Genomic DNA, 25,636 nt, shown 5'->3' with positions numbered 1-25,636 from the left:
ACATAGTTAGTATTTTGTTATTTTTGTAGTAGCTTTTAGTGTAGTAATAGTTTTAGGATTGTAAGGACTTTGGGACGCCATTTCACCAGTTGACCACCTGTCCCCAGTACCCATGCTGGGTACTGGATTACTCACTTCCTGTCCTCACTCATTCTTGGTCAACGATTTCATCACATTTCATCCTGGTCCAGTGTCTGCCCCCTTCCCAGTCCGTAACTGGGAAGGCCAGGCTCTCCACCTCAGGAAGCACCTCATGGAGGTCACCATGAGGCCACTGTCAGATCCAGGCTGTGGGGAACCCTCCCCCGCAAATATGTCAGCCTGAGCAATCTAAGAGCACACCACCTACTGCACCTCCCAGTTCAATTCTGCTGGTACCAGTGCTATGGACCACTTGTTGGGTCCTTGCCATGAGGCAAAGAAGCATGTACATAAATATGGCAGTAAGTCTTCCTCCAGGTCCAAAAAGAATACTGCTCTAAGAGATCCCATCAGGGAGAAGCAACGCGTTCCAAGGCCACAAACACAATAAAAAGCTGCACAGAACGTCAGTTCCAGCCACTGACCCACATACTCCTTCCAGGTTGGTACTGCTGAAGTCAAGGGAACCTTTGGTTCCAAGACCATCCTGAGCTCCTGTTCCAACTGAGGAATTCATAGTGCTCCCACTGGGGAAACTTGGATCAGCCCCTGAGCCTCATGAACTATTTGCACTGGCTGAGGTGAGATCTCCACGTCTTCAAGTGCCATTGCGTCCTCAGAGGGTGGGCTCCTGAACCTTAGACTTGCCTCCTTTGGGTCATGTTCTTGCCCACTCCTCTGAGGTTCCTGTGGTTCTGCTGGCACCGCCATTCAAACTGAGCTCTGATTTCTCAGCATTAGAGAACTTGGACAGGGCACAGGGTCTGCCTCTCCCGTACTGCCGCTGTGAATACCCCACAGCCTTACCAGCTCAATGGCAGTACCCTCTCTTTGTTCAGCACTGGGGTCATTGGTTCAATGCTCCATGGGGCCCTCCACAGCATCTGCTGGGCTGGCCGTACTGGGGGGTTGTGGTTGCAGTATCCACGTTCCCGCTTGTAAGGAGTCTTCACTCTCACCACTTAAACCTTCCCGAGAAGGCATTCTGAACAACTTTTGGAGGATGTACCCCTTAGTCCGACTTAGATGCTTCCGCCAGAACTGGAGCACTTTCTCTCATCATCCGTGGAAACCACAGTTCTTTGATTTCCTCCTCGCTTCCAGATGACTACCATCAATTCCAAGAACTGTTATGTAGGATGTCTGATGCCCTTCATATTCCACTGGAGTAAGTGCAAGACAAGACACACCAATTGCTTGAAATGTTACTGCCTTGGCTTCAGCCAGATGTCCCTACCAATCAATTCTTCAACTGGCCCAGACTGTCTGGCACACTCCAGCTACTTGCACACCCACCCCCAAAGAGGCAGAGAAAAGGCTGTATGTACCTCCAGTGGGACCTGAGTTTTTCTTCTCTCACCTGCCGCCCAATTCTCTCATCTTTCAGGCAGCATTGGAGTGGGCCCATCAGCAACACTCACATTCCACCCCAGTAGATAAAGAGGGCAAACGCCTGGACCTTGGGGGTCACAAGGTTTTCTTCTCTGCCAGTTTTGCATTTCAAATTACCTGGCTCTGTTTGCAAACTACAACTTCCTTAACTATAGCAAAATGGCATACTTCACAAACTGCCCCAGCGGATCAAGCCCGATTCCAGGCTATACTGGATGAGAGGAGGCTGGTTGCGAGTACAACACTGAGGGCTGCAGTGGACTCATCAGACACTTCTTTAGGCATGGAACAACAACATCGCTTGCCTCACAACCTAAGTCGTGCAGAAAGCAATGCCATCCACAGCCTCAGAAACCACCCTGACATTATCATCAAAGAGGCTGATAAAGGAGGTGCCGTTGTCATCATGAACAGGTCTGACTATCAAAAGGAGGCAGCCAGACAACTCTCCAATACCAAATCCTACAGGCCACTTCCCTCAGATCCCACTGAGGAATACACTAAGAAACTACAGCATCTACTCAGGACACTTCCTACACTAACACCAGAAGAAATCAACATACCCCTAGAGCCCCGACCAGGGTTATTCTATCTACTACCCAAGATCCACAAACCCGGAAATCCTGGACGCCCCATCATCTTGGGCATTGGCACTCTCACTGAAGGACTGTCTGGATATATGGACTCTCTACTCAGACCCTATGCCACCAGCACTCCCAGCTATCTCCGCGACACCACTGATTTCCTGAGGAAACTACAATGCATTGGTGACCTCCCAGAAAACACCATCCTAGCCACCATGGATGTAGAGGCTCTCTACACAAACATCCCACACACAGATGGAATACAAGCTGTCAGGAACACTATCCCTGATGATGCCACAGCACAACTGGCTGCTGAGCTCTGTGCCTTTATACTTACACACAACTATTTCAAATTTGATGACAATATATATCTCCAGATCAGTGGCACTGCTATGGGCACCCGCATGGCCCCACAATATGCCAATATCTTCATGGCCGACCTGGAACAACGCTTCCTCAGCTCTCGTCCACTCACACCCCTTCTCTATCTACGCTACATTGATGACATCTTCATCATCTGGACCCATGGGAAGGAGACTCTGGAAAAATTCCACCATGATTTCAACAGCTTCCACCCCACCATCAACCTCAGCCTGGACCAATCTACACGGGAGGTCCACTTTCTTGACACCACAGTGCAAATAAGTGATGGTCACATTAACACCACCCTATATCGAAAACCCACCGACCGCTATGCCTACCTTCATGCCTCCAGCTTCCATCCCGGGCACATCACACGATCCATTGTCTACAGCCAAGCACTGAGGTACAACCGCATCTGCTCTAACCCCTCAGACAGAGACCAACACCTACAAAATCTCCACCAAGCATTCTCAAAACTACAATACCCGCATGAGGAAATAAGGAAACAGATCAACAGAGCCAGACGTGTACCCAGAAGCCTCCTACTGCAAGACAAACCCAAGAGAGAAACCAACAGGACTCCACTGGCCATCACATACAGCCCCCAGCTAAAACCCCTCCAACGCATCATCAAGGATCTACAACCCATCCTGGACAATGATCCCACACTTTCACAGGCCTTGGGTGGCAGGCCAATCCTTGCCCACAGACAACCTGACAACCTGAAACATATTCTCACCAGTAACTGCACACCACACCATAATAACTCTAGCTCAGGAACCAATCCATGCAACAAACCTCGATGCCAACTCTGCCCACATATCTACACCAGCGACACCATCACAGGACCTAACCAGATCAGCCACACCATCACTGGTTCATTCACCTGCACATCCACCAATGTAATATATGCCATCATATGCCAGCAATGCCCCTCTGCTATGTACATCGGCCAAACTGGACAGTCTCTACGGAAAAGGATAAATGGACACAAATCAGACATTAGGAATGGCAATATACAAAAACCTGAAGGAGAGCACTTCCCCTCCCTGGCCACACTATAGCAGACCTTAAGGTGGCCATCCTGCAGCAAAAAAAACGTCAGGACCAGACTTCAAAGAGAAACTGCTGAGCTTCAGTTCATCTGCAAATTTGACACCATCAGCTCAGGATTGAACAAAGACTGTGAATGGCTTGCCAATTACAGAACCAGTTTCTCCTCTCTTGGTTTTCACACCTCAACTGCTAGAACAGGGCCTCATCCTCCCTGATTGAACTGACCTCGTTATCTCTAGCTTGCTTGCTAGCACACATATATATACCTGCCCCTGATATTTCCATTACATGCATCTGAGGAAGTGGGTATTCACCCACGAAAGCTCATGCTCCAAAACGTCTGTTAGTCTATAAGGTGCCACAGGATTCTTTGCTGCTTCTTTAGGCATGATGGCTATGGGGATCATGATGCGAAGGGAATTATGGCTGCATTCGTCAGGTTTCCTGAGGGAAGTCCAGATCACCACAGAGGATCTCCCTTTCGATGAGTCTCATCTCTTCAACCAGAAGACTAATGATTCCCTTTGTTCCCTCAAGAATTCCAGAGCCACTGTGTGATCACTGCGTTTCTACACCCTGGCACCCAGGTGAAAGTTCTACCTGTCTTCAAAGCAGCAATTTAGAGTTTCCCAGTTATTCCTCTAGTGGCCCTATGAGCTTCCTTGCAAACACCGGAAAACCCAGCGACCCCATCCCTCAGATTCATCATCACAACCTTCTTCATCTCATACCCAGTCTTTCCGGAAGCGCTATTTATGAGTGCAATTAGAGAGCCGCCAACCACCCTGCCTCATGCCGTGCACCCAACTCATTCCATTTGGGGGGTGCCTATCACTCTTTTTTTACCACCTTGGAGTGCGATAACGGACAAATAGATCCTGGATGTCATTCAATATGGCTATATGATCAAGTTCAAAATGCTACCTCATCCTCATCCCTCGCCTGGGCCTAACTTCAGGGACCACACTCACGACCGTATCCTAACCTTAGAGGTAGACTCCCTGCTGCAAAGGTGAGTGATAGAACCTGTTCCCATGACACCACCAACATCTATTACATCAACAGACAAGGGGGCACAAGGCTGCCTGCACTTTGTGCAGAAGCAATTAATTTTTGGGACTGGCTTTGCCCATAAGATCCTGTTAAGAGCAGCATACCTTCCTGGGACTCAGAATGTAATTGTGGACTCTCTCAGCAGAAAGTTTGACTGACCACGAATGGGAGCTCCACGACACTGGTCGCTAGCATTTTCGACTGCTGGGAGACTCCAGCCAGGGACCTCTTTGCTTCCTATGCCAATAGCAAATGCACCCTGTGCTGCTCTGGGGGACTTGGTGTCCTTTTCCCCAGTGACGCACTAGTCCTTTGTTGGTCAGATAGCTCAATTACACCTTTCCTTCCTGCCATGAGTCCTACACAAGATCAGATGGAAAAGAGCAACGGTCATTCTGATTGCCACATTCTGGCCTTACCAGTTCTGGTTTTCTCTTGTTCTCAGCATGTCATCGTGCTCCCTACTTCCACTGCCAATTTACCCAGAACTCATGCAACAAGATGGATGGATCGGGTATCCCAATTCCCAGACTCTTCACCTCAGAGCCTGTTTTTTGGATGAGCACCTTCATTAGAGCAAGAATGTTCATCAGCAGTACAAGGCTGCTCTCAAATAACGAAGAGGAGTCCAGAAGGTGATCCTATAGGGCCAAATGGAAGTGTTTCACCTCCTGGGCTCAGTGGAAGTGTCTAGCCCCTAAGGATGTAGACATTCCTCCTCTTTTGGACTATATCCTCTCCCCTAAAGACATCTGGCCTTGCTCTCAACTCCATCAGGGTGCACGTGGCTGCTGTCAGTTCCTTCCACCCCCCTGCTCGGAGGACACTCCTTTACTCACCCTTGACTACCAGGTTCTGGAAGGACTTCCTATGAACCTATCCTCCTGTTCAGCCCGTTGCTCCCCAATGAGACCTCAGTTTTGTCCTTACGATGTTAACAAAGTCACCTTTGAGCCTCTGGGCTCATGCTCTCTCTCTTCTCCCCATGAAGATTGCCTTTCTGGTAGCTATTACTTCTGCAAGACAGTCAGTCCGCCTCATCCTTTGTCACCTCAGATGAAACCATGAGGTGGAGCTAGGGTGCATGTGTGGACTAACGAACACTACCTTTTAAAAAATCTCTGGTTCCGGACACATGGCAAATGCATATAATCCGCAGTGAAATACAGATAGGGACCACATATCTTGAAGAACGTCCAGTTATAGGTAAGTTATTTCTTCACTGACAGAGCCCTGCATGCTGAGTTGTCCTTAGTGAGAGGAGAAATCAAAGAAACTTTTTTTGATATGTTGGAAGTCCGCAAGAAAGGAAGACTGTTCTCATAAATTTCAAAGGACATGCAGAGGTAGTAAAGAATGCTGGGTGGTCAACCTTTCTTCAATATTTGCTTCGACAAAGTAAGCCTGAATACCTTTATTAAGGTGTGACTGTACAGTTAGTGGGAATTATAATATTTCTTAACCACTCTGGATTGGCATCTCTGGTTGGCCTCAGCAATGTTAGTTATGATTTCAGAGCTCAGAAAAGAAGTATCTCAGAATTAGTTGCTTTTCCAGATTCAAACCAACTTCCAGTATAAATATTTGTATAATGTAATCAAACTTCATCTCAGTGTAGTTTGGAACTTGCCATGTTAGCACTTCTCCCAGTTCTGTAGTTATATTAGGTGTTGGTACAATATTTTTAAAGTGGAGTTATAACTGTGTTGGTGCCAGGATATGAGGGAAACAACGGGGTGAGGTAATATCTTTTATTGGACTAAACTCCTGTTGTGAAAAAAACGTGCATTTGAACGACTTAGAGCTCTTCTTTCAGGTTTGAAGAAAGAAACTTCTCTCTTTCATCAACAGAAGTTGTCCATAAAAGATATTGCTTTACTCAGCTTACCTCTCCAATAATTTTAAGGCATAGTGCAGCGGTTTTCCTGTGATCCACAGAACTCTCAGGTTCCTCAGACTATGTCTAAGGGGTCTGGGAAAAGTGGTTGTTACCATAGAACAGTGCTTTAAGCCTGTGTCGGGTCCACAGACTATGTTTAAGATTTCCAAAGGGGTCCGTCCTCCACTGCCATTTGAAGTTTTTTGGAGTCTGCAAATGAAAAAGGTTGAAAAACACTGGCATAGTGGGTGAAGCAATTGCCTTGCTTTCTGAGTAACATATTTATGTATATTTTGATTACTAGAAGTAAATATGATTTCATAAAAGAATTGACAAAAGTCATGCTTTCCAGTTTTGTAATCTGTTTTAATAAGGGATGTTTCTTAATATTATTTAAAGTACATGAATTATTCTGCTTACAAGTTACTTCTGTTCAAGGTTTCCAGTTTTCAGTTTAAACAGGTATTTCCTATTAAAATATGACTGCAATTAAGGATAAAGATGTACAGCAAATATTTGTTAAAAGCCAAAAAGGGTCAATTTGATGTTGTGCTGACTTGATATTTAAAAAAATAGAAGGTAAATTCCAGAAAATAACTTTTAATGTTTTGTCAAATATAAAAAGCCTTTTTGCTCGCTACAGAGTTATCAATGGCTAAAAATTAAAAGTGGTTTACATGCTTAAAATAGACTAATTCTACATATGTGACAATTTCCATCAACAGGTTATGTCGCCTGAAAAAGAAGCTCAAGCTGAAGCAAATGCAACATCCATCAGTAATCTGTTGCCATTTATGGAATATGAACGTACACACCCAGGCTAATGAATAAACTTAAATTGAAAGGAATGAATGCTTCTGTTTGGTCTGAGGATTCAAGATTACAGTGGGTGAGGAATATGCTGATGGGCTTGGCAGTAAGTGTTGCTTTTAATGCCATAAATTTGAATTCCTCATTCTATTATATTCTGTTCTTCTAATTTCACAAAACCATTTGTGCCAGTTTTGTATGATGGTGGAATTCTGGACAAATGGAGATATTTAAAAATTATAGTTTTATTAACAAATGAGATGGTGGAAAGGAAGGAGACCGCCACCTTCTTGTTGACAGATCAGAATAGACTTGCCTTGAATACCAGACACAATAGACTGGACTCTCTTGAAACTGAATTAGTAGATGAAAGTATCATAAGTACAGGAGGCTTCCCCCAAAATATGCTGTAGAAAAATCATAAATTCCTTTAATGGTTACTGTCGAGATCTGTTTTGATTCCATGTTCATGGGAGATGGGATTTGTCCTTCACTGAGTATTGTAAGTCTTTGGTTATCACCTAGGAAAAAAGAGGAACCCCCAATACTCCAGCCTGTTGCCTCTGCTCGTAATATTGATGGCCTCTTATGCCTCTGTTACTTTCCATCTAACTATTAATTCCAAAGGAGCTGCATTGTGGTGTTGCATTAGCTTAACTCTGCAAGGTACACAACCCTTTCAACTATACTTACGATGTACTGTTTTTCATAGAATGAATTTGATGCTTCTTTCTGTTTAGTTTAAAATAAAATACAATTTAAAAAAAAACACACCTCAGAATGAATTTAGGAGACCTTCTGTGCTGTCCAGACTCTCTCATCTTTCTCTAACGTTTTATAAATATCCTCCGCGCACACACACCTTATTATATTTGTTTTTAATTCCATGCCCTCCTTTTTGGGGGCTTTCTGATGGCAGAGAAGTAATGACCAGTAGGTTTAAAGTGTTCTAGGCCTAATTATAAAATGTTGCACCACTGGCATCTCTGCTCTGCCTGTCATGTGTGGGGTTGGAATAGCCAAGCTTAATTCTATCTGTGCCAAAACATCTTAGTGAACAGATAGGCTCTGAGTAGAGGCTCTCAAGCTCTCTCTATCCTGACTGACACTTCCATTGAGAAGTTGGGCCCAGATGACCTCAGAGGCCATGTTTTTGAATGTGTATTAGTCGCCAGCTCCATTAGATGCCAAGAGGCGTCACCAACACTAGCCTTTTAAAGTACATATCTGCTGAGAGAAGTCTCAAAGCTATCCGGGCCAGCAGTCGAAAACAGACAAGAATCAGAGGATTCAAGGTTGAACCTCAACTCAGGCCTCAACCTGTGCTTCGTGGGAGAGCTAACAATATGCTGAGCTGCTGCTAAGCACCAATGAATTTTGCACCAACTCTGCGAAGAACAGTGATGCTTGATACATCTTATGTCTGATCTTGGATCAAGGTGTTTGGAACCAGTGAGAAGGTGGTGGTCTCCTTCCTTTCCACCATCTCACTTGTTAATAAAACTATAATTTTTAAATATCTCCATTTGTCCAGAATTCCACCATCATACAAAACTGGCACAAACGGTTTTGTGAAATTAGAAGAACATTTTATAAGTTAGACATCACTGGTTCTTGGCACGGTTGTGCAAAACTCCATTGGTGGCTTAGCAGTAGCCTCACTGAATTGTATAGTCTCCCAGGAAGCACAGATTGAGGCCTGAGTTGAGGTTCAGCCTTGACTCCTCTGATCCTTGTCGGTCTTCGACTGCTGGCCTGCCCTGTGTAACGCTTCCATTAATTTCTGTGTCTGATGATAATGGCACTGGATAAGTCACGTCACTAGGTCAGGAGTATGTTAGGACCGACTGAACTCTCCTGATGTTTTTGTTTCTCTCGGTCTTACTTCAACTGTTATGTAGATGTAGGCACTGAATCACACTAGTGACAATGTAATGATTCTGAGTCTGAAGCAATTGTTGCTTTGAGCATGACTTGGGCATTGGTAGCGATGCCATGTCCCAGTTGTCCTTGCCTTTGTATCTCACATGTGTCAGCTTCAATAACCTCAGTGGTGTACGTGCTAATTTATTGTACAACTACATCCAATACCTAGGTCTGTTCAGCAGACTGAATGTATACTTGGGATGAAAAAGATAATGATAAAATCATAGTAACTGATTTTACCTGTATGTATGTGGTGATCCTATGAGTTCTCTCTTCAGATTCATTCCAAATCTCCATAGTAGTGAAGCGAGAACCTCATTTTGCCTGTCCTCAGAAGTGAAAATGTGTATGGTGAAACATATTTTCCTTTCTTAGACCCCGTCTTGACAGATGTTCTTTGTCAGAAATTTGAATTTTGTTAAGAAAACAGTTGAAATAACTTAGTCCTGATGTGAAATCAGTCTTTTTTTATTAAGTTGGTTTATTTAAAGAGCCTGTAAGGTTCTGGTAAATATCTATCTGGCTTTCACACTGTAGAAATTCTTACGAAATAAGCCAGAAAACCTTCCATTTTCTGTTTCATTTGAATAATGAGCGAAAGAGATGCTTCAGTAATCTGACTAGTTTATATACTGATCTGTGACTGTAAAGACAAATTAAAGTCCTTGATACTGGGAAATTTTGATTTTCTAACTTGTTTATGAAAAATGAGTTAATACTAAGGTCTACATCAGTGTAACGCCTATTGAAGTTGAGAATGAACTGAATAAATGAATATTTAGCACACTTATTGTTGTATTGATTACTAGTCACAAATTTTTGGATATGAAGCCTTTAGAAAAGACTAGAAATTTCTGTTCCTATTTGAGATGAGCTCTGGAGTCAAGGAACAAGATTTTCCTTAAGGAAGTGTTCCGTCAAATGGGGAGAAAGGTGTTGCAAGGCATATTGTTTTGAATCTACAAACAATAAAGATGGATTAATTTACCATAGTAGCAGTCCATGACATAAAGATACAAATTGTACTGGTGAATACATTAAAATCCTGGGCAGTATTGAAAACTATATACATATTTTAAACCAGTAGAAGTAAAATTAAATATTGAAAATAAAACTTTATAGGGCATATTTTGTTCTTGAACATCTTTGTTGTTCTCTCACTGACTTTTTTTTTTTTTTTTAATAAAGTCTGCCACTGGTGTGTATCTGACAGCTTTACCGACCCCTGGTGGTATTCAGATTGCTGGGAAGACTCCAAATGATGGCGCCTATGAACAGCATGTTTCTCACATGCAAAAAAAAATAAATGATACAATAGCAAAAAACAAGGAACTTTATGAGATTAACCCTCCTGTAAGTAAAATTTGTACAACTCTCAAAAAGGAGAATTCTATGTCAAATGCAGTTCATGCTAAACTAATATGGTTACTGATCCATAACTGAAGAGGTTTGATTTGAGTGCATGGTTATTTATCAATATGAAGATCGCTGAACTCTCTCTGAGGCAATCAAAGCAGAGATTTATATAATCACCGTATTCCAGATATGTAAATCTCTCTGTTCTGAATGTCTGAGAATGTCTTTAAAATTCACATTCATTTGACCAAGTCAGATACAGCTTTTTAGGGATTAGGGACTTCTTAGAGCAGTAGCCAGTTGGAGTGTAGCTGTGGAAGGCTAGAAAACATCTTTCACTCTAGTAGTCTGCATGTACTCCGTGTTAACTTGGTAATAACATATCCGTTGGCTTAGAGCGTTTAGCTCCTGCTGTAGTTGTAGCCTCATAACCAGAAAGCACACTCAAGCTATCATTTAAATATATTTGTAGAGTAGCTAAATATTAATATGGTATACCCTGGTTCTATAGCTAAGAGTCCACTCTAGCCTCAAATATGCATAGCCTTCTAGGCTTCACAAGCTAGCTCCACTGCAGACCATAGAGAGAGAGGTTAGTCTGTGCAGAGACCTCCTGAAATCCTCTATTCTTACATGCTAGGAGTTGAAGAGCAGTGAAGGGGAATAAAAATAGTATAAATATAATTCCCATCTCTGTCGCTATGCAGTTCCGTAGCTGCCTGGATATTCCTACAGTCCTCCTGCTGGATTAGCTCTTCTTTAGTCCTAAAATAGGGAAGGGACAAGTCCTGGAAGACTTAAAAAATATGCCTATGAAGAAAAAAAATCCTTTAATTTTATATGGAAACTGGAAGCATCTGTCGTACTCTTTTTCCATGTTGATCCTTCCATTTACATCATTGAAGAACAATACTGTGGGAGACTTCTGCCCCACGCAGGTATTTTTTCGTAATATGACCCGTAGGCTGACCAGTAGCTGTCCCTCTTTCTTAGAATGGTAGGAACTCACTGGTCCCAATACAGAAGTAGATTCCAGAAAGGGAAGTATGGGAACTCCTTGAGATTTTTGGACTGTGAAAGGGCTTAACATTTCTTGTTTCTATGGCTAGCTGTCAGCTAGAGAGGATCTCATCCTGCCAAGAACCAAGCTGGGACTCTGGCAAGAGTGGCATTCTTGTGCACATGAATCAGCACTAGGTAGCCACTCCCAAGAAGGAAAATTAATCTTTTTTTTGAAGTTGCTTTCTGCTGAATAGGGCCTCTAAGCCTGTATCAACAATTCCAATATAAATCCTATTTTTCTGTGATTTGCAGCTACCACAAAAAAATATTCTAGGTTGAAATGCTCCATGCAAGTTCTCTGTCTACCTCTATCTGATAATTTTTAATGTATCCCATTCTCCTTAGTAACTGAGGCTGTTTATGCTGCAAGCGCTACAATGGTGCCACTGCAGCATAGGCACTTCCTACATCTACAGAAGAGGTAGTTAATCCACCACTTTGAGAGACAGTAGCTAGGTCGACAGAAAAGTTCTTCTGTCAGCCTTGCGGCATCTACACTGGTGACTAGGTCGTCTTAAGTACCGTGCTCAGGGTATTAAATTTTTCAGCGTAGACCAGATCCGAGTGGCCTCTAGGTTAATTAGACTGGCACAGTGAGGTCTCTAATAGGTATCATGGAGTCTTCAGCTCTTTGATTACAGGAAGCCCTCTGCATTACACAGCCTACATATTTTTTTTCAGTAGACCAGAATCACTTCACCTTCCCGGTAAACTCAGATGGTCTTCAGAAGATCCTTAGTAGTTTTTTTGTTCTTAACTTTTTTCTTATAAGAACAGAAATAAGTAAATATGGACCATCTCATATAATCCTCAATGTATCCAAAAACTGTTGAGGTGGAATGGATGCAATTACTTTCAGATCTGGTTAACATTACTCATCACTTATAGGGATAGCGTTGATAGGTTTTATTCCTCTCTCTCTTTGATGCAGAATATGCAACATCTCAGTTCTTAAACCTGAGGGGAAACTGACTGGGACAAAATTAAAATAAAAAATGTACATTGTGAACAGGTTTTTTGTCTTAAACAGCGGTCCGTCTCTCATTGTTACTAATAGATCTGACATATTTCTTAGTCACTGCATTATCTATGTGTATAATGAAAAATGAGTTTATTTCACTGTTTGTCATTACCAAGGGACATTGTATAAAAACAGAATTTTTGTATATACAACTCTCTTTAAGTTACCACAATTGGCTGCTGTGGAGCTAATTCTTATTCCTTTCCAGAAGCAGTAATCCTGTCTGTGGTATAAGTAGCACAGATGACTGAAATGAGGGAAATAAATCCTGTATGCACATATCCCTAGTAGTGATAAAGAAAATTCTAAAATAAGAGGGCAGGATGGAATTAAAAACAGAAAATATGATTTATATTGTCTGCAATATTACTTCTAAGTAGAATGATGTTCAGATGTTCTGGGTCTTAAAACTATATGATGGCAAGGTGTTAAAATTTCAAAATAGTTTTAAGACATGGAGTACATATATGAATTTTATTGTAATACTGTTTTCAGGAGATACCAGAGGAAATCATAGGGTCTCCCTTTCCAGAACCAAGACAGCGTTCCAGGCTGCTAAGATCTCAGTCAGAAAGTTCTGATGAAGTTATGGAACTAGACCTTTCACATGGGAAAAAGGATGCTTTTGTCTTGGAGGTAATATCCGTGTCTGTGATGCTCCTGCTCCTGCCTTTCATCTTGAAAAATATGTGGGAAATAGATAAAGGACCTCTTAATTATTTCCAAAGTGTCCTGAGTTGTAGAGGAGCTCATTAATTTTTGTATCAATAGAAACTCTTAATTGAAATTTGAAGCACACCTCTGTTCCTCTGTCCTATTGTTCTTGAGCACATCTACTCTCTGCATATGAACCACATCCTAAAAGAGATCCTCCTCTTGGTCATCTTTGTCAAGCAGTACCTAGAGGCTAGTAAAAAGCAAATGGGTGATTCTTTTTCAGCTACATAAAAGACAGGCCATCATCACTGATAGGAGCCTTAAATATTTGGTATGCTAGCACCTCAGCATTCAGTGTTGTATCCCGAATATTACATTATTTTTGTGATTATTAATACAATTTATTTATTCTTTGAGGCTCCCATTATATTGTCTTTTTATGTGTCTGAGAAGCTAGAATTCTTTGTGTCTGAAATTTTATTAGACTAAATGGCCTTCAGAAAACAGAAGAACCTGGAGTGCTCTGTCAGGTGAAGAGTTGCATGTTATAACTTAATATTTGAAGTGTACTTGTTTATTCTAAAGTTAAATTGCTTTTTAATGAGCATATATTTCAATGAATTAAATACTTTGAAGTACAGTGAGAAGTGTAAAAATAAATTATTTTGTTTCCCTAAAAGTGCTAAATCAAAAATTCTTGAATTTTAAACTTGAAGGTGGTGGTCAAATGATAATTATACTAAAACTTGAAGAAATGGAATATTGTTTTTTATTTTTTAAAAATCTTGATTAGTTGTTTTGTGTTTTGTTCAGTTTGTCTCTTTATTGATCCAGCTTGTCTTTTTCAGAAGTAAATATGAAATTTAAAAACTTTGGCATGGTTTTTCAAAACCGGGTATCTAAGTTTGGGCTAAAGCCCTTTAACTGATTTTCAGAAGTGCTAAGTACCCAACAATTCCCAAATTAGTCATTTATTTAGGCATCTAAATTCGACTTTTGTATCTAGTAACAACCTTGTTGTAGTATTTTTGTCTTACTGACACTACCAATGTGTGGTGTTTGTTTCAGATTGATGATACAGATGCAATGGAAGATGTACATTCTTTACTGACGGATGTTCCACCACCTCCAGGTAGAGTAAGCAAAATTCTCATGCTATATGGTTAATATTAATAGTTGTATCAACTTCTGGCAGTAGTTTTCACAACATGCTGGATAATAGAGAATTGTTTTATTTCATTCAAGGTCAGAATTGGAAAAAAAATTCCTTGAAATGCAATATTGTGGGTCAGATCTCACAGAGGACAAATGCTTTGTCTCTCTTGAGAATGTGCTGATTGTAACCTGAGGCAAGAAGATTGCTTTCCAATACACTGTTGTGTGCTGATCATCTTTTTGTATCGTAACTGGAAATTCAACATAGTAGTCATTTCCTTGTAGAGTGAAAAGTTTCAAATTCTTGTGTCGTTTGCACTAGTAATTCAGTATCTTGTAGATTGTTATATTCTGGATGGCTGAAATGAGGTAGAGGGTTCACTGAAAGTAGAAGTATTGCGTCAAATATTGCTGCAGTGACTTTAGCCATATAATATGAGCTGTCCGTTAGATACTATGTTTTATTCCAGGAATGTTGTTTAAACTAAACAGTATTACTTGTTAGATCTCACGTGTTGTCAAACAACAACTTTTATATTTTTTCTTTCAATGTGGCAGCATTCATTTCCATGCTGCTCTCCATATGAAAATCTACCTCTGCCTTCCACTGGATCTTTCCAAACTGTTTATATCTGTTGAGGAGAGAGAGTTCAAGAAGATATGGGTTTCTTAATTATTTCATCCACAACATCAAATTTTTCATCCAAATCCACTGTGCTTATTTTGTCTAGAAAGCAACAGTGTAATAAATAATAGCAAACTGTGTGTGTGGGGGGGGGTACTAATTTCTTCTATACTTGCTAAAATCCTTGTGAATCTGTAAACATCAGAGTTTAGCACTGAACAAGAGTATTAGATTTTCAAAATTCAGTAGGTGCTACAAAATGAATTATTGACAGTGTAGCAGAATTGATTCCTCCTACCGTTAAAGGTGATCCATGGCACCCTCCTCTATGCCAATCAAGTGAGAGCTTATAACCCAGAACTGCCGCCTTCCGTGTTGTGTCCATATTGCCAGCAAGGATGGAGTGTCCTCTCCAAATGATGTTGCTGCAATAGCCTGGGCAGTTGATGTGGAGGGGCTGCTTTGCCATGTGTCAGCATCCCCCTCTTGACTTCACTGGTTTGGACCAAAGGAAGGACTGGAGTCAATACATTTGGAACCAGCTATGCTGCAGGAGTTGCCAGTGCAGAGATCTTCCATCTGCCTGCCTTTCAGGGCTCCACTCTAAGTTGGTTGTCAGCCACAGCTGAAGGGCCCAATCTGTCCTGTGTGGATGTCATTGGCAAAAACGCTGAGTTTGCTTATCCGTCTTTTGATGGCATTTCCTCCATCAAGGGTTCGACTACCCTCCTCAGGTACTTATCAGCCCAAAGCCATTGGTGCTTCCTGAGGTTTCTGGGTTAATTAACCGCCACCCAGCTCTTGGTGTTGACCAGTACAGGTTGTGCTGCTGATGGTCACAGCGGTAGCAGGTTTTCAGTTCTGACCTGATAGAGCTAGATGTGGAGCCCACTGTAGAAGAGCTAAGCAAGGCCATTGATTTCCTATCAAGTGGCAAGGCTCCTGGAAAAGATGACATCCCAGCGGAAATCCTCAAGTGCTGGAAAGACAGCCTATTACCATATCTTCATCAGGTGCTACTTAGGAGCTGGAAAGAGGGTGAGACACCACAAGAGATGCATAACGCAAACATCATCACTTTATATAAAAATTTAGGCGAAAAGGGTGACTGCAACAACTACAGGGGTATCTCACTACTAAGTGTAGCAGGAAAAGCTTTTGCAGAAGTCATCTTAGTGTGCCTACAACAGCCGTCGAATCACTTCTACTCTGAATCACGGTGTGGATTTAGGGCTGAAAGATCAACTTTAGACATGATATTTTCTCTCTGTCAACTCCAAGAAAAGTGCAGAGCAAAGCCGGCCATTGTACATCCCCTTTGTGGACCTAACCAAAGTATTCAACGCAGTCAGTAGAGCAGGTCTATTTGCTATACTAGAAAAGATGGGGTGCCCACCAAACTTGCTAAGTCTTATACGTTGATTCCACGACAACATGAGAGCAACTGTCCAGTTTCATGGGTCAACTTCAGACGTTTTGAGATGAAAGCAGAATGAAGCAAGGATGTGTTCTTGCCGCTACACTCTTTGTAAACTACTTCTCGGTACTTTTGAACTGTGTGTTTAAGGACTGAAAGATGGAGTGAAACTCTTTCAACCAGTCCTGACTTAAGTCAACGACCAAAGTAAAAAAGGTGCTAATCAGGGAATTTCTATTTGCTGCTGCTGATGCCCTCATAGCCCACAATGAAGATCTACTACAAGAGCTCATGGACTGCCTTTCAAGTACCTGTCAGGCATTTGCTCTCACCATCAGCAACAAGAAAACATTTGTATTTAGACAGGGGGGTCCACAAGATCATTCAGTTACCTTAAATGCAAGCCAGCTAGAAGTAGTCCAAAGGTTCAGCTATATAGGTTCTACAGTGACCACCAACCTCTCACTGGATGAAGAACTAAATGTTTGCATTGGAAAGGCTGCCACCACCTTTGGCAGGCTAAAAGAGCATGGAGCAACTCAAAACTTACTATCAAGACCAAAATGCTAGTGTACCAAGCTTGCATCCTCAGCACTCTCATGTATGGTGAAAAAACAGGATAACTTATGCTCATCAGGAGAAAAGGTTAATTAGTTTCCACCTATGCTGTTTACGCCTCATGCTCAACACCAAATGGCAATATAAAGTCACCAACACAGAGTTTCTTCGAAGGGCAAAATTACCAAGTGTCACAGCCTTGCTCATGCAAAGGCGACAGCACTGGCTGGGCCATCTGAGTAGGTTTGAAAATGAACGCATACCCAGTGACATTCTACACAGAGAGCTATCAGAGGGAACAAGAATAGCAGGACACCCAAAGCTTTGCTATAAAGACGCATGCAAGTGAGATATGAAGGAATTTGGAATTGATTCTGGGAAATCTTGGCAAGTGATAGTAACAAGTGGTGCCGTCGTCTCCATCAGGGTATCAAAGTCCATGACAGGAGCTGGCTCCTACAGCTTGAAGAGAAAAGAGCCCATAGGAAGCAAGCCGCTCCCAACCAAGATACATACACTTGCAATAACTGCTAAAGATCATGCAAATCTTGGATTGGACTATTCAGTCATAGGAGACATTGCAAACCATCTACATCGGTGGTCACCAACTGGTAGATTGCAATTGACTGATCAGTCCTGGAGCCTCTGCATTTCGACTACAATCTCCATCTGCTAAAAGTCTGGTGGGGCTAAGGCAGAGGCTCCCTGCCTGCCCTGGCCATGTGCCGCTCCCGGAAGTGGCCAGCACGCCCCTGAGGGCAGAGGATGGGGATAGGAACAGGGATCTCTGCTCGCTGCTCCTGCCTGCAAGCACTACCCCATCAGCTCCCGTTGGCCGGGAACGGGGAACTGTGACCAATGGGATCTGCAGAGTTGGTGCTTGCAGGCAGGAGCAGCGTGCAGAGCCACGTGCCCCTCCCACAGGGGCATGTTGGCCGCTTCCGGGAGCAGTGTGGGGCCAGGGCAGGCAGGAAGCCTGCCTTAGCCCCACTGCACCACTGCCCGAGGTAAGTGCCACGCGGTGGAAGCCCACATCCCAGCCTTGAGGCCCCTCTCAGAGCCAACACCCATACTCCCTCTTGCAACCCAGCCTCAGCCCTGAGCCCCCTCCCAGAGCCAGCACCCCATATCTCCTCCTGAACCCCAACACTCCACTTCTGCCTGGAGCCCCCTCCTGCATCCAAACTCCTTCCCAGAGCCTGTACTCTTCACCCCAACCCCAGGCTCAGCCTGGAGCCCCCTCCACACCCCTTGGCCCCAGCCCAGAGCCCAGCCCCCTGCCCCAGCTCAGTGAAAGTGAATGAGGGTGGGAGAGAGCAAGCAACAGAGGGTGGAGGGGATGGAGTGGGCGTGGCTTCAGGGAAGGGGTGAGAGAGATCCTGGGTTGCACTTCAGTTAAAAAAATGATCTTGTGTGTAAAAAGATTGGAGACCACTGATCTACATCACAGTTTGCAATTCTCTCACATACGAAAGGATGCCAACAGCAGAATTGATGCTAGAACTTCATATGAGATGTTAGTGGTCTATGTCTATTATTTAGCAACATTGTTGTTGTTTTAATAATGTATATATTGCATAATGTGCTACCTGCTACAAGATTGTGATAGTTTCTTCTTTGGAAAAAATCATTCCTACTTTTTTATTCTCACTTGTAAAGAATCTGTTTGTTTGTTTGTTTTTCTGGTTTCAATGTCTCTTTTCCAAGAACTTGTATTTTCCTTATATTGTTTGAAACAGCACTTATTTGTTTTTCAAAATTCAGATTGGTTTTCTTTTTTCTTCTTTGTTATACCAATCTCCATTAGTTCAAATTTTCTTTCTTCATGTGTAATAACGATATAATTGATACAGAAATATATATTTAAAATAGAATTCTTTAAGACCAATTTCCTTACTATAGGATCCAGGAACCAAGAGTACATTGCTCCTCATGGAACTTCAGTACTCAGGGCCCCAACTACATTAAAAACTTCATTTTAATAGCGAACAGCTAGTTACAACATACTCACCTTTTAGCTTTCAAGAATATCCTTGTAGAAAATAATGGCAATTATTCTTCATAAATATGAAATGTCATCTTCATCTTGTTACACATAAACTTCTTTTATCAGGCCTTCCAGCTTGCTTACATTCATGATATCCATAGTATCCACTCATGTATGAACTTTGACATGCAGTTGCAGGACTTGTTCTAAATTTCTTTTCAGTATAGCTTTCATGAAATACAGAGTTTTATTTGAAAGCCACAATTTTTTTTATTAAATATACCATATTGTGATCATATTTATATAACAGTCAGACAATGGCAACATTTATGAAAAAGAATCCTGGTGTGGAAAAAAAATCAAGCATTTCCAGAACTATTCATTTGTTGTAATTGAGGATTCTGTGTATATTATGCAAGGTGATAAACAGATCATCCCAGTGATTATTACATTTCACAAAACAGATTTTGAATCTCCTAAATAATTAGGGCTTTTGATTAATCGCAGTTAACTCACGCAGTTAACTAAAACAAATTAATCGTGCTTAATTGCAGTTTTAATCACGCTCTTAAACAACAGAATACCAATTGAAATTTATTAAATATTTTTGGATGTTTTTCTATATTTTTTAAATATAGTGATTTCAATTACAACACAGAATACAAAGTGTACAGTGCTTACTTTATTTTTTATTACAAGTATTTGCACTCTAAAAAAACAAATGGTGAAAAGAAAACTTTATAACACTTTATCCTGACTTGCCGTGCAATATCCCTTTAGGGTTACTCTTCCGGGTCTGACTGTCTTGCTTTGTGAGGCGTTTTTTGTCAAATGAAAAAAGATTAATATGCACATTATAGTAATGAGGCTTTATACTTTTAAGAATTATTTATTTATTAATGCTTCACATTTTTGCTGCTATATAGGTTTTTGCAGAAAATATATTTAATCTTTGTTCTGTATTATGAAATACCTTATGTTTAGAATGCTGGTATATTCCTGTAGTGCTGCTGTATGTTTGTTTTTAAATTTGTGCATAGCAACATTTGAAAAAAGTACTGTGGAAAATTAATTTAACTTTTGCCAAACTGTGCACTACTTCGTGCACAGCACATTATATAATTCTGTGACTATTTTCTTTACAGGTTTTTACAGTTGTAACACAGAAATTATGCCTGGCATAAATAACTGGACTTCTGATATACAGGTAAAGTGGCTTTTAAAAACAAAAAGACCCTTTAAAACCAAACTTGTATACAAGTATGCTGTTGACATTGCAATAGATTTTAGAGTAGTTGTACTCTGAAAAATAAATTAAAAATGATACCCCCTTTACTCAACGTATTCATTCCTTTTGTTTAAACTGATATAACTGAGTTGTGACAAAAATATGTGTTTATTGCTTTATACTCCCATTGCATTGCAGAATCAGTTCAGCCAAGAAAGTGTGAGCTGAGTTGTGCATAGTCAACAGAATAGTTTTTAGAAGATCCACTTAGTTATACCTGGGCAATTCCTTTCAAGGTAAAGGGGTTGCATGGGTGTAATTATGGGTATGATTTGCCCCCCAGAACCTGGTTTACTGTTGAGTGACATGGTAAGAACCTGGCCTGGCTTTCAAAGTCCCAGATGAGGTTTAATACCTAAACTTTTGTTTGTTTGTTTGTTTGTTTGTTTGTTTTAAAGTTGTATTTTTTTGAGAGACACACTTTCTGTCTCACATGCTCTCACAAAATATTAATGCTAGATTCTCTCTCTTTCTCTCTGTCCACATATATACACACACACTCTTATATGTGAGGCAAATAAAAAAATACAGCATTCCCTTTTTTCCACAGCACTACTTTGTCACTAATTATTTTATATATTGATATACAGTTCTTTGTAAAGTTTTCTTTTGTTTGTAAAATTTCATAAAGGACAAGTACATTCCTCCAGTATCTGATCATAGGCTGTCCTTTTTGTTTCTTCTTCGTCCTCTTTCTTTCTCATTCACTGTGACCTCTAATGCTAATTAATGTCTTTAATCAATTGCTTTGTTTCCAGTGTTGCAACATATAGATTTAAAATTGAAGAAGATAAAGATATAAACTTTTATGTTTCTGTTTTAGATGTTCACCTCAGTAAGAGTATCCAGGTTAAGCAACATTAACCTGACAAATCAAACACTTAACAAGAACTTTAATGATCTCTGTGAGAATCTGCTTAAGGTAAGAATTCTAGTTTCCAGATGTATGTATTTATTTAAATAGCAGTAACATGGAATGTAGGTTACATTGCAAACAACACTTCGTATTTTCTTTAGACTTGCCTTTCAAAATTATAGACTTGTTTTAGATTGCATCTATAGTTAGTTCCTGAGTAGCTCTACAAATATTTAAAATGCTAGATATGATGTTAATAGCTCCTGAGACACATCAAATGAGAATAAAATCTTTGACTTAGCATGTTATAAAAATAACAATATTAAGCTATTGCACAGAGCAGACAACAAACCATAAACCTTTAAACCTCAAATGAAATCACTAATTGAGTCTCAAATAGGATAATTATTTTTACTGCAAAAAAGAAATCCAGACTTTCCAGAATAAACCGATACAGAATTAACATTTTTTTATAATAACACAAATAATGTATTGTATTAAACAGAGTCTATATTTCAAGCTGCGATCTATGATTCCCTGCTGCCTTTGTCACGTAAATTTTACAGTGGCTCTTCCAGAGGATGAAGTAATTCAGGTAACTAATTTTGTTAATTTGTTATTAATGCCACTTTGTTTTCTGATTACATTAGATCTTGCAAAATAAACTAGATTACATTGAGTTACTAGTGTGCTGGAGGAGCTTAAAGGAAGAACTATGTGCCACAAAATGTGTTGTTCATTCAACTGTTCATACTCTCCCTCTGATTATTCATAGATTCATAGATTCTAGGCTGGAAGGGACCTCAAGAGGTCATCAAGTCCACTCCCCTGCCCTCATGGCAGGACCGAATACTTTCCAGACCATCCCTGATAGACATTTATCTAACCTACTCTTGAATATTTCCAGAGATGGAGATTTCACAACCTCCTTAGGCAGTTTTGTTCCAGTGTTTAACCACCCTGACAGTTACAAACTTTTTCCTAATGTCCACCTTAAACCTCCCTTGCTGCAGTTTAAGCCCATTGCTTCTTGTTCTATCCTTAGAGGCTAAGATGAACAAGTTTTCTCCCTCCTCCTTATGACACCCTTTTAGATACCTGAAAACTGCTATCATGTCCCCTCTCCGTCTTCTCTTTTCCAAACTAAACAAACCCAATTCTTTCAGCCTTCCTTCATAGGTCATGTTCTCTAGACCTTTAATCATTCTTGTTGCTCTTCTCTGGAACCTCTCCAATTTCTCCACATCTTTCTTGAAATGCGGTGCCCAGAACTGGACACAATACTCCAGCTGAGGCCTAACCAGTGCAGAGTAGAGCAGTAGAATGATTTCTCCTGTCTTGCTCACAACACACCTGTTAATGCATCCCAGAATCATGTTTGCTTTTTTTGCAATAGCATCACACTGTTGACTCATATTTAGCCTGTGGTCTAGTATAACCCCTAGATCCTTTCTGCCGTACTTCTTCGTAGACAGTCTCTTCCCATTCTGTGTATGTGAAACTGATTGTTCCTTCCTAAGTGGAGCACTTTGCATTTGTCTTTATTAACTTCATCCTGTTTACCTCAGACCATTTCTCCAATTTGTCCAAATCATTTTGAATTATGACCCTATCCTCCAAAGCAGTTGCAGTCCCTCCCAGTTTGGTATCATCTGCAAACTTAAGAAGTGTACTTTCTGTGCCAATATCTAAGTCATTGATGAAGATATGAAGACAGCCGGGCCCAAAACAGACCCCTGTGGAACCCCACTTGTTATAGCTTTCCAGCAGGATTGGGAACCATTAATAACTACTCTCTGAGTATGGTTATCCAGCCAGTTATGCACCCACCTTATAGTATCCCCATCTAAGTTGTATTTGCCTAGTTTATTGATAAGACTATCATGCAAGATCATATCAAATGTCTTACTATATGAAACAGATGCCTTACTTATATGAAACAGCAGGTTGTGCTTACGGAATGCCATCTTTCCAATGAAATATGGAATAGAAGGTCCTGACTACTTGCCTTTAAAGGCGCTCTATGGCACATACAATACAAATATGGCTGCTTAATCTATCATCCTTTACAAATTCTAAATTTGGTAACTTTGTTTTGGCTATCTAATTTTTTCTTGCAGTTTCAAGAGGATGCTGTATATTTCTTCACTTTTAATACATCATGTGTTTTGTTGGCGTAAGCTACTAAGCAGCTCCTCTGTTTTCAATGAGAGTGACTTCATTTCTTTGGGCAGGGAAAGAATTCCTTTATATTCCTTACCTACCTCACAAAGTACAGTGAGACTTAACTCATATTTATAAGATGCTTTGCAATCCTCTGATGAAAGGCAAAGAATTGATGAAAATACAAAGTCCTAATTATATTTTGGTTTTGTTGACACAATTTTTTTTTTAAACTTGGCTCAGACATGTTAGGTGGATCTTTGGACAACAGATCCTAGCCAATATCAGCTCTTAGACCATCCCTCCATGGAAGGTTGTTTCATATAGTATCTGCTGTGTTTCTTCATTCTAGCAATGACTCCCATTTTGTTGGCTTCTAATTGCTGTGATTAAGGGTCTTAAACATTGCCATTAGTGTGTTATGGCATTTCATAGGTATCTCTGCTCACAAGACAGCACCTTGAATATAGTTAATAAAAATGTAAGTGCTGCTAAAAAATAAACAACTTATTTCTACTTCCAATAATGTGCATGATGTAAATTTTCCCCATAGCAGAATGTTAATTTTGGCAAAGCTTTTGGAAGATTGTACAAGAGAGATTTTATACTAACAATACGTACTGTATCTTTTCATTGCAGGTCACAGTCACAGCGGTTGCAATAACATTTGACAAAAATCAGGCTTTACAAACCAGTAAAGTCCCTGTAGAAAAAACATTGCAAAGGGGTAAGCATTTTGAGGGAGGTGAAATTATCAATTCTTGATAATCATTTATATAGGAAAGATGTTTACTGTGTAGTGGATGATATCATTTTTAGTTTATCAATTCAACCACACACTTCTTCACTGGAGAACTCTCTCTAGTCAACAGACCTGCAACTATATGAAAGAAATGTTTAGCCTTATTCCATGCTCCAGTTTTGTAAACAAACTTTTTAATGGATTCTAAAGAATGAGTGGTCTACTCATGCATTTTTCTGCTGCCACTGTGCTTTGGAAAAAAGGACGTGTTTATCATGGAATTCTTGTGCTTATTCTTATAAACTGCAAAATCTTTTTACAAGATTTTAGGAAATTCATTATTCACAATGGTTAGAAAACTAGGCTAACTGACTTTTTTTGAACTCTGTGATGTGTAAAAACATTCTGAAGGGAGTAGAGAAGATTTATGCAATTTATGTATGACCTTGCTTAAGGAGCATGCATGCTAAAGTGAAGAAAAAATGCATGTTGTAAAGAAATTAGGTCGACTTTATTTAAAATATTAATGATGGAGGTTGATAATGGGCTACAGAGCAATGGACCTCAAGTGTACTGGTTTAAATCTAGATCAGTTCAATAGTAACTGAAAATAGATCAGTTCAATAGCCTATGTGAATTAAACTGATAATTTCAGTATGGTTCCTGGCACTGAAGTGTTAAGTTCAGGTCACAATTGATATCCTCTCTGCAAAAATGGGCTGAGCTTGGAGGTTTGAATTCTTTTCTCACCTCTAGAAATGGCCCGTTGAAGCTATGTTTGAAAGCATTCAAATCATTAACTGGCGGGTTGAGGGTGCTTTCTTCTGCCTCTGTGTTATTAATCTTGTGTGGATAGTGAATGTAAGTGTCCAGGCCTATCCAGCTTTGTTCACTAGCACTAAATAGATCAGGGGTAGGCAACCTGTGGCAGGTGTGCCAAAGGCGGAACACGAGCTGATTTTCAGTGGCACTCACACTGCCTGGGTCCTGGCCACTGGTCTGGGAGGCTCTGCATTTTAATTTAATTTTAAATGAAGCTTCTTAAGCATTTTAAAAACCTTATTTACATTACATGCAACAATAGTTTAGTTATATGTTATAGACTTAACAGAAAGAGAAAATTTTAACATTTTTAGAAGGTATTACTGGCACGCGAAACCTTCAATTAGAGTGAATAAATGAAGACTCAGCACACCACTTCTGAAAGGTTGCCAACCCCTGAAATAGATAGAAGAACGAGGTATCAATAGGGATTTTTAATTAGATAAAATATAAGAGAAAACTACTATTGGATACAATTAACTCAGTTAAGGCAGACCTAAAGCACTTGGGTTGCTTTTCCTAAAATATTCCTATTTAAGTCAAGGAATTGAGTGGAATTCAGATTCTGTCCAAGTAGTTTTGCAGCTGTATTTATTAGCAAACATCTAATTGCTTATCTGCATTCAAAGTCCATCACTATGTATTTATGTTGAATAAATGTGTTCTAGTCAGTCCTTACTAAATTAAATCTGTAGTGCTTATTTATATTTTCAAGATTTGGGG

At 40.4% G+C, this 25,636-nt stretch overlaps 1 protein-coding gene across 1 annotated transcript in view; it reads left to right on the top strand.

Annotated features, from left to right (window-relative positions):
* C2CD5 (C2 calcium dependent domain containing 5) overlaps positions 1-25,636 on the top strand; it is a 126,899-nt gene that overhangs the window by 80,632 nt on the left and 20,631 nt on the right. Inside the window, 10 exon segments of the mRNA XM_030541432.1 lie at positions 7,194-7,213; positions 7,216-7,281; positions 7,284-7,384; positions 10,393-10,557; positions 13,139-13,279; positions 14,369-14,432; positions 20,188-20,249; positions 21,154-21,252; positions 21,692-21,781; positions 23,989-24,076. Of these exon segments, the coding sequence (XP_030397292.1) occupies positions 7,194-7,213; positions 7,216-7,281; positions 7,284-7,384; positions 10,393-10,557; positions 13,139-13,279; positions 14,369-14,432; positions 20,188-20,249; positions 21,154-21,252; positions 21,692-21,781; positions 23,989-24,076 (896 nt within the window).

The sequence above is a fragment of the Gopherus evgoodei genome, chromosome 1, assembly GCF_007399415.2.
Source record: "Gopherus evgoodei ecotype Sinaloan lineage chromosome 1, rGopEvg1_v1.p, whole genome shotgun sequence".
Classification (NCBI taxonomy): Eukaryota; Metazoa; Chordata; order Testudines; family Testudinidae; genus Gopherus; species Gopherus evgoodei.
Note: the sequence above shows the minus strand (reverse complement) of the source record. Positions and strands in the feature narration are given on the sequence as shown.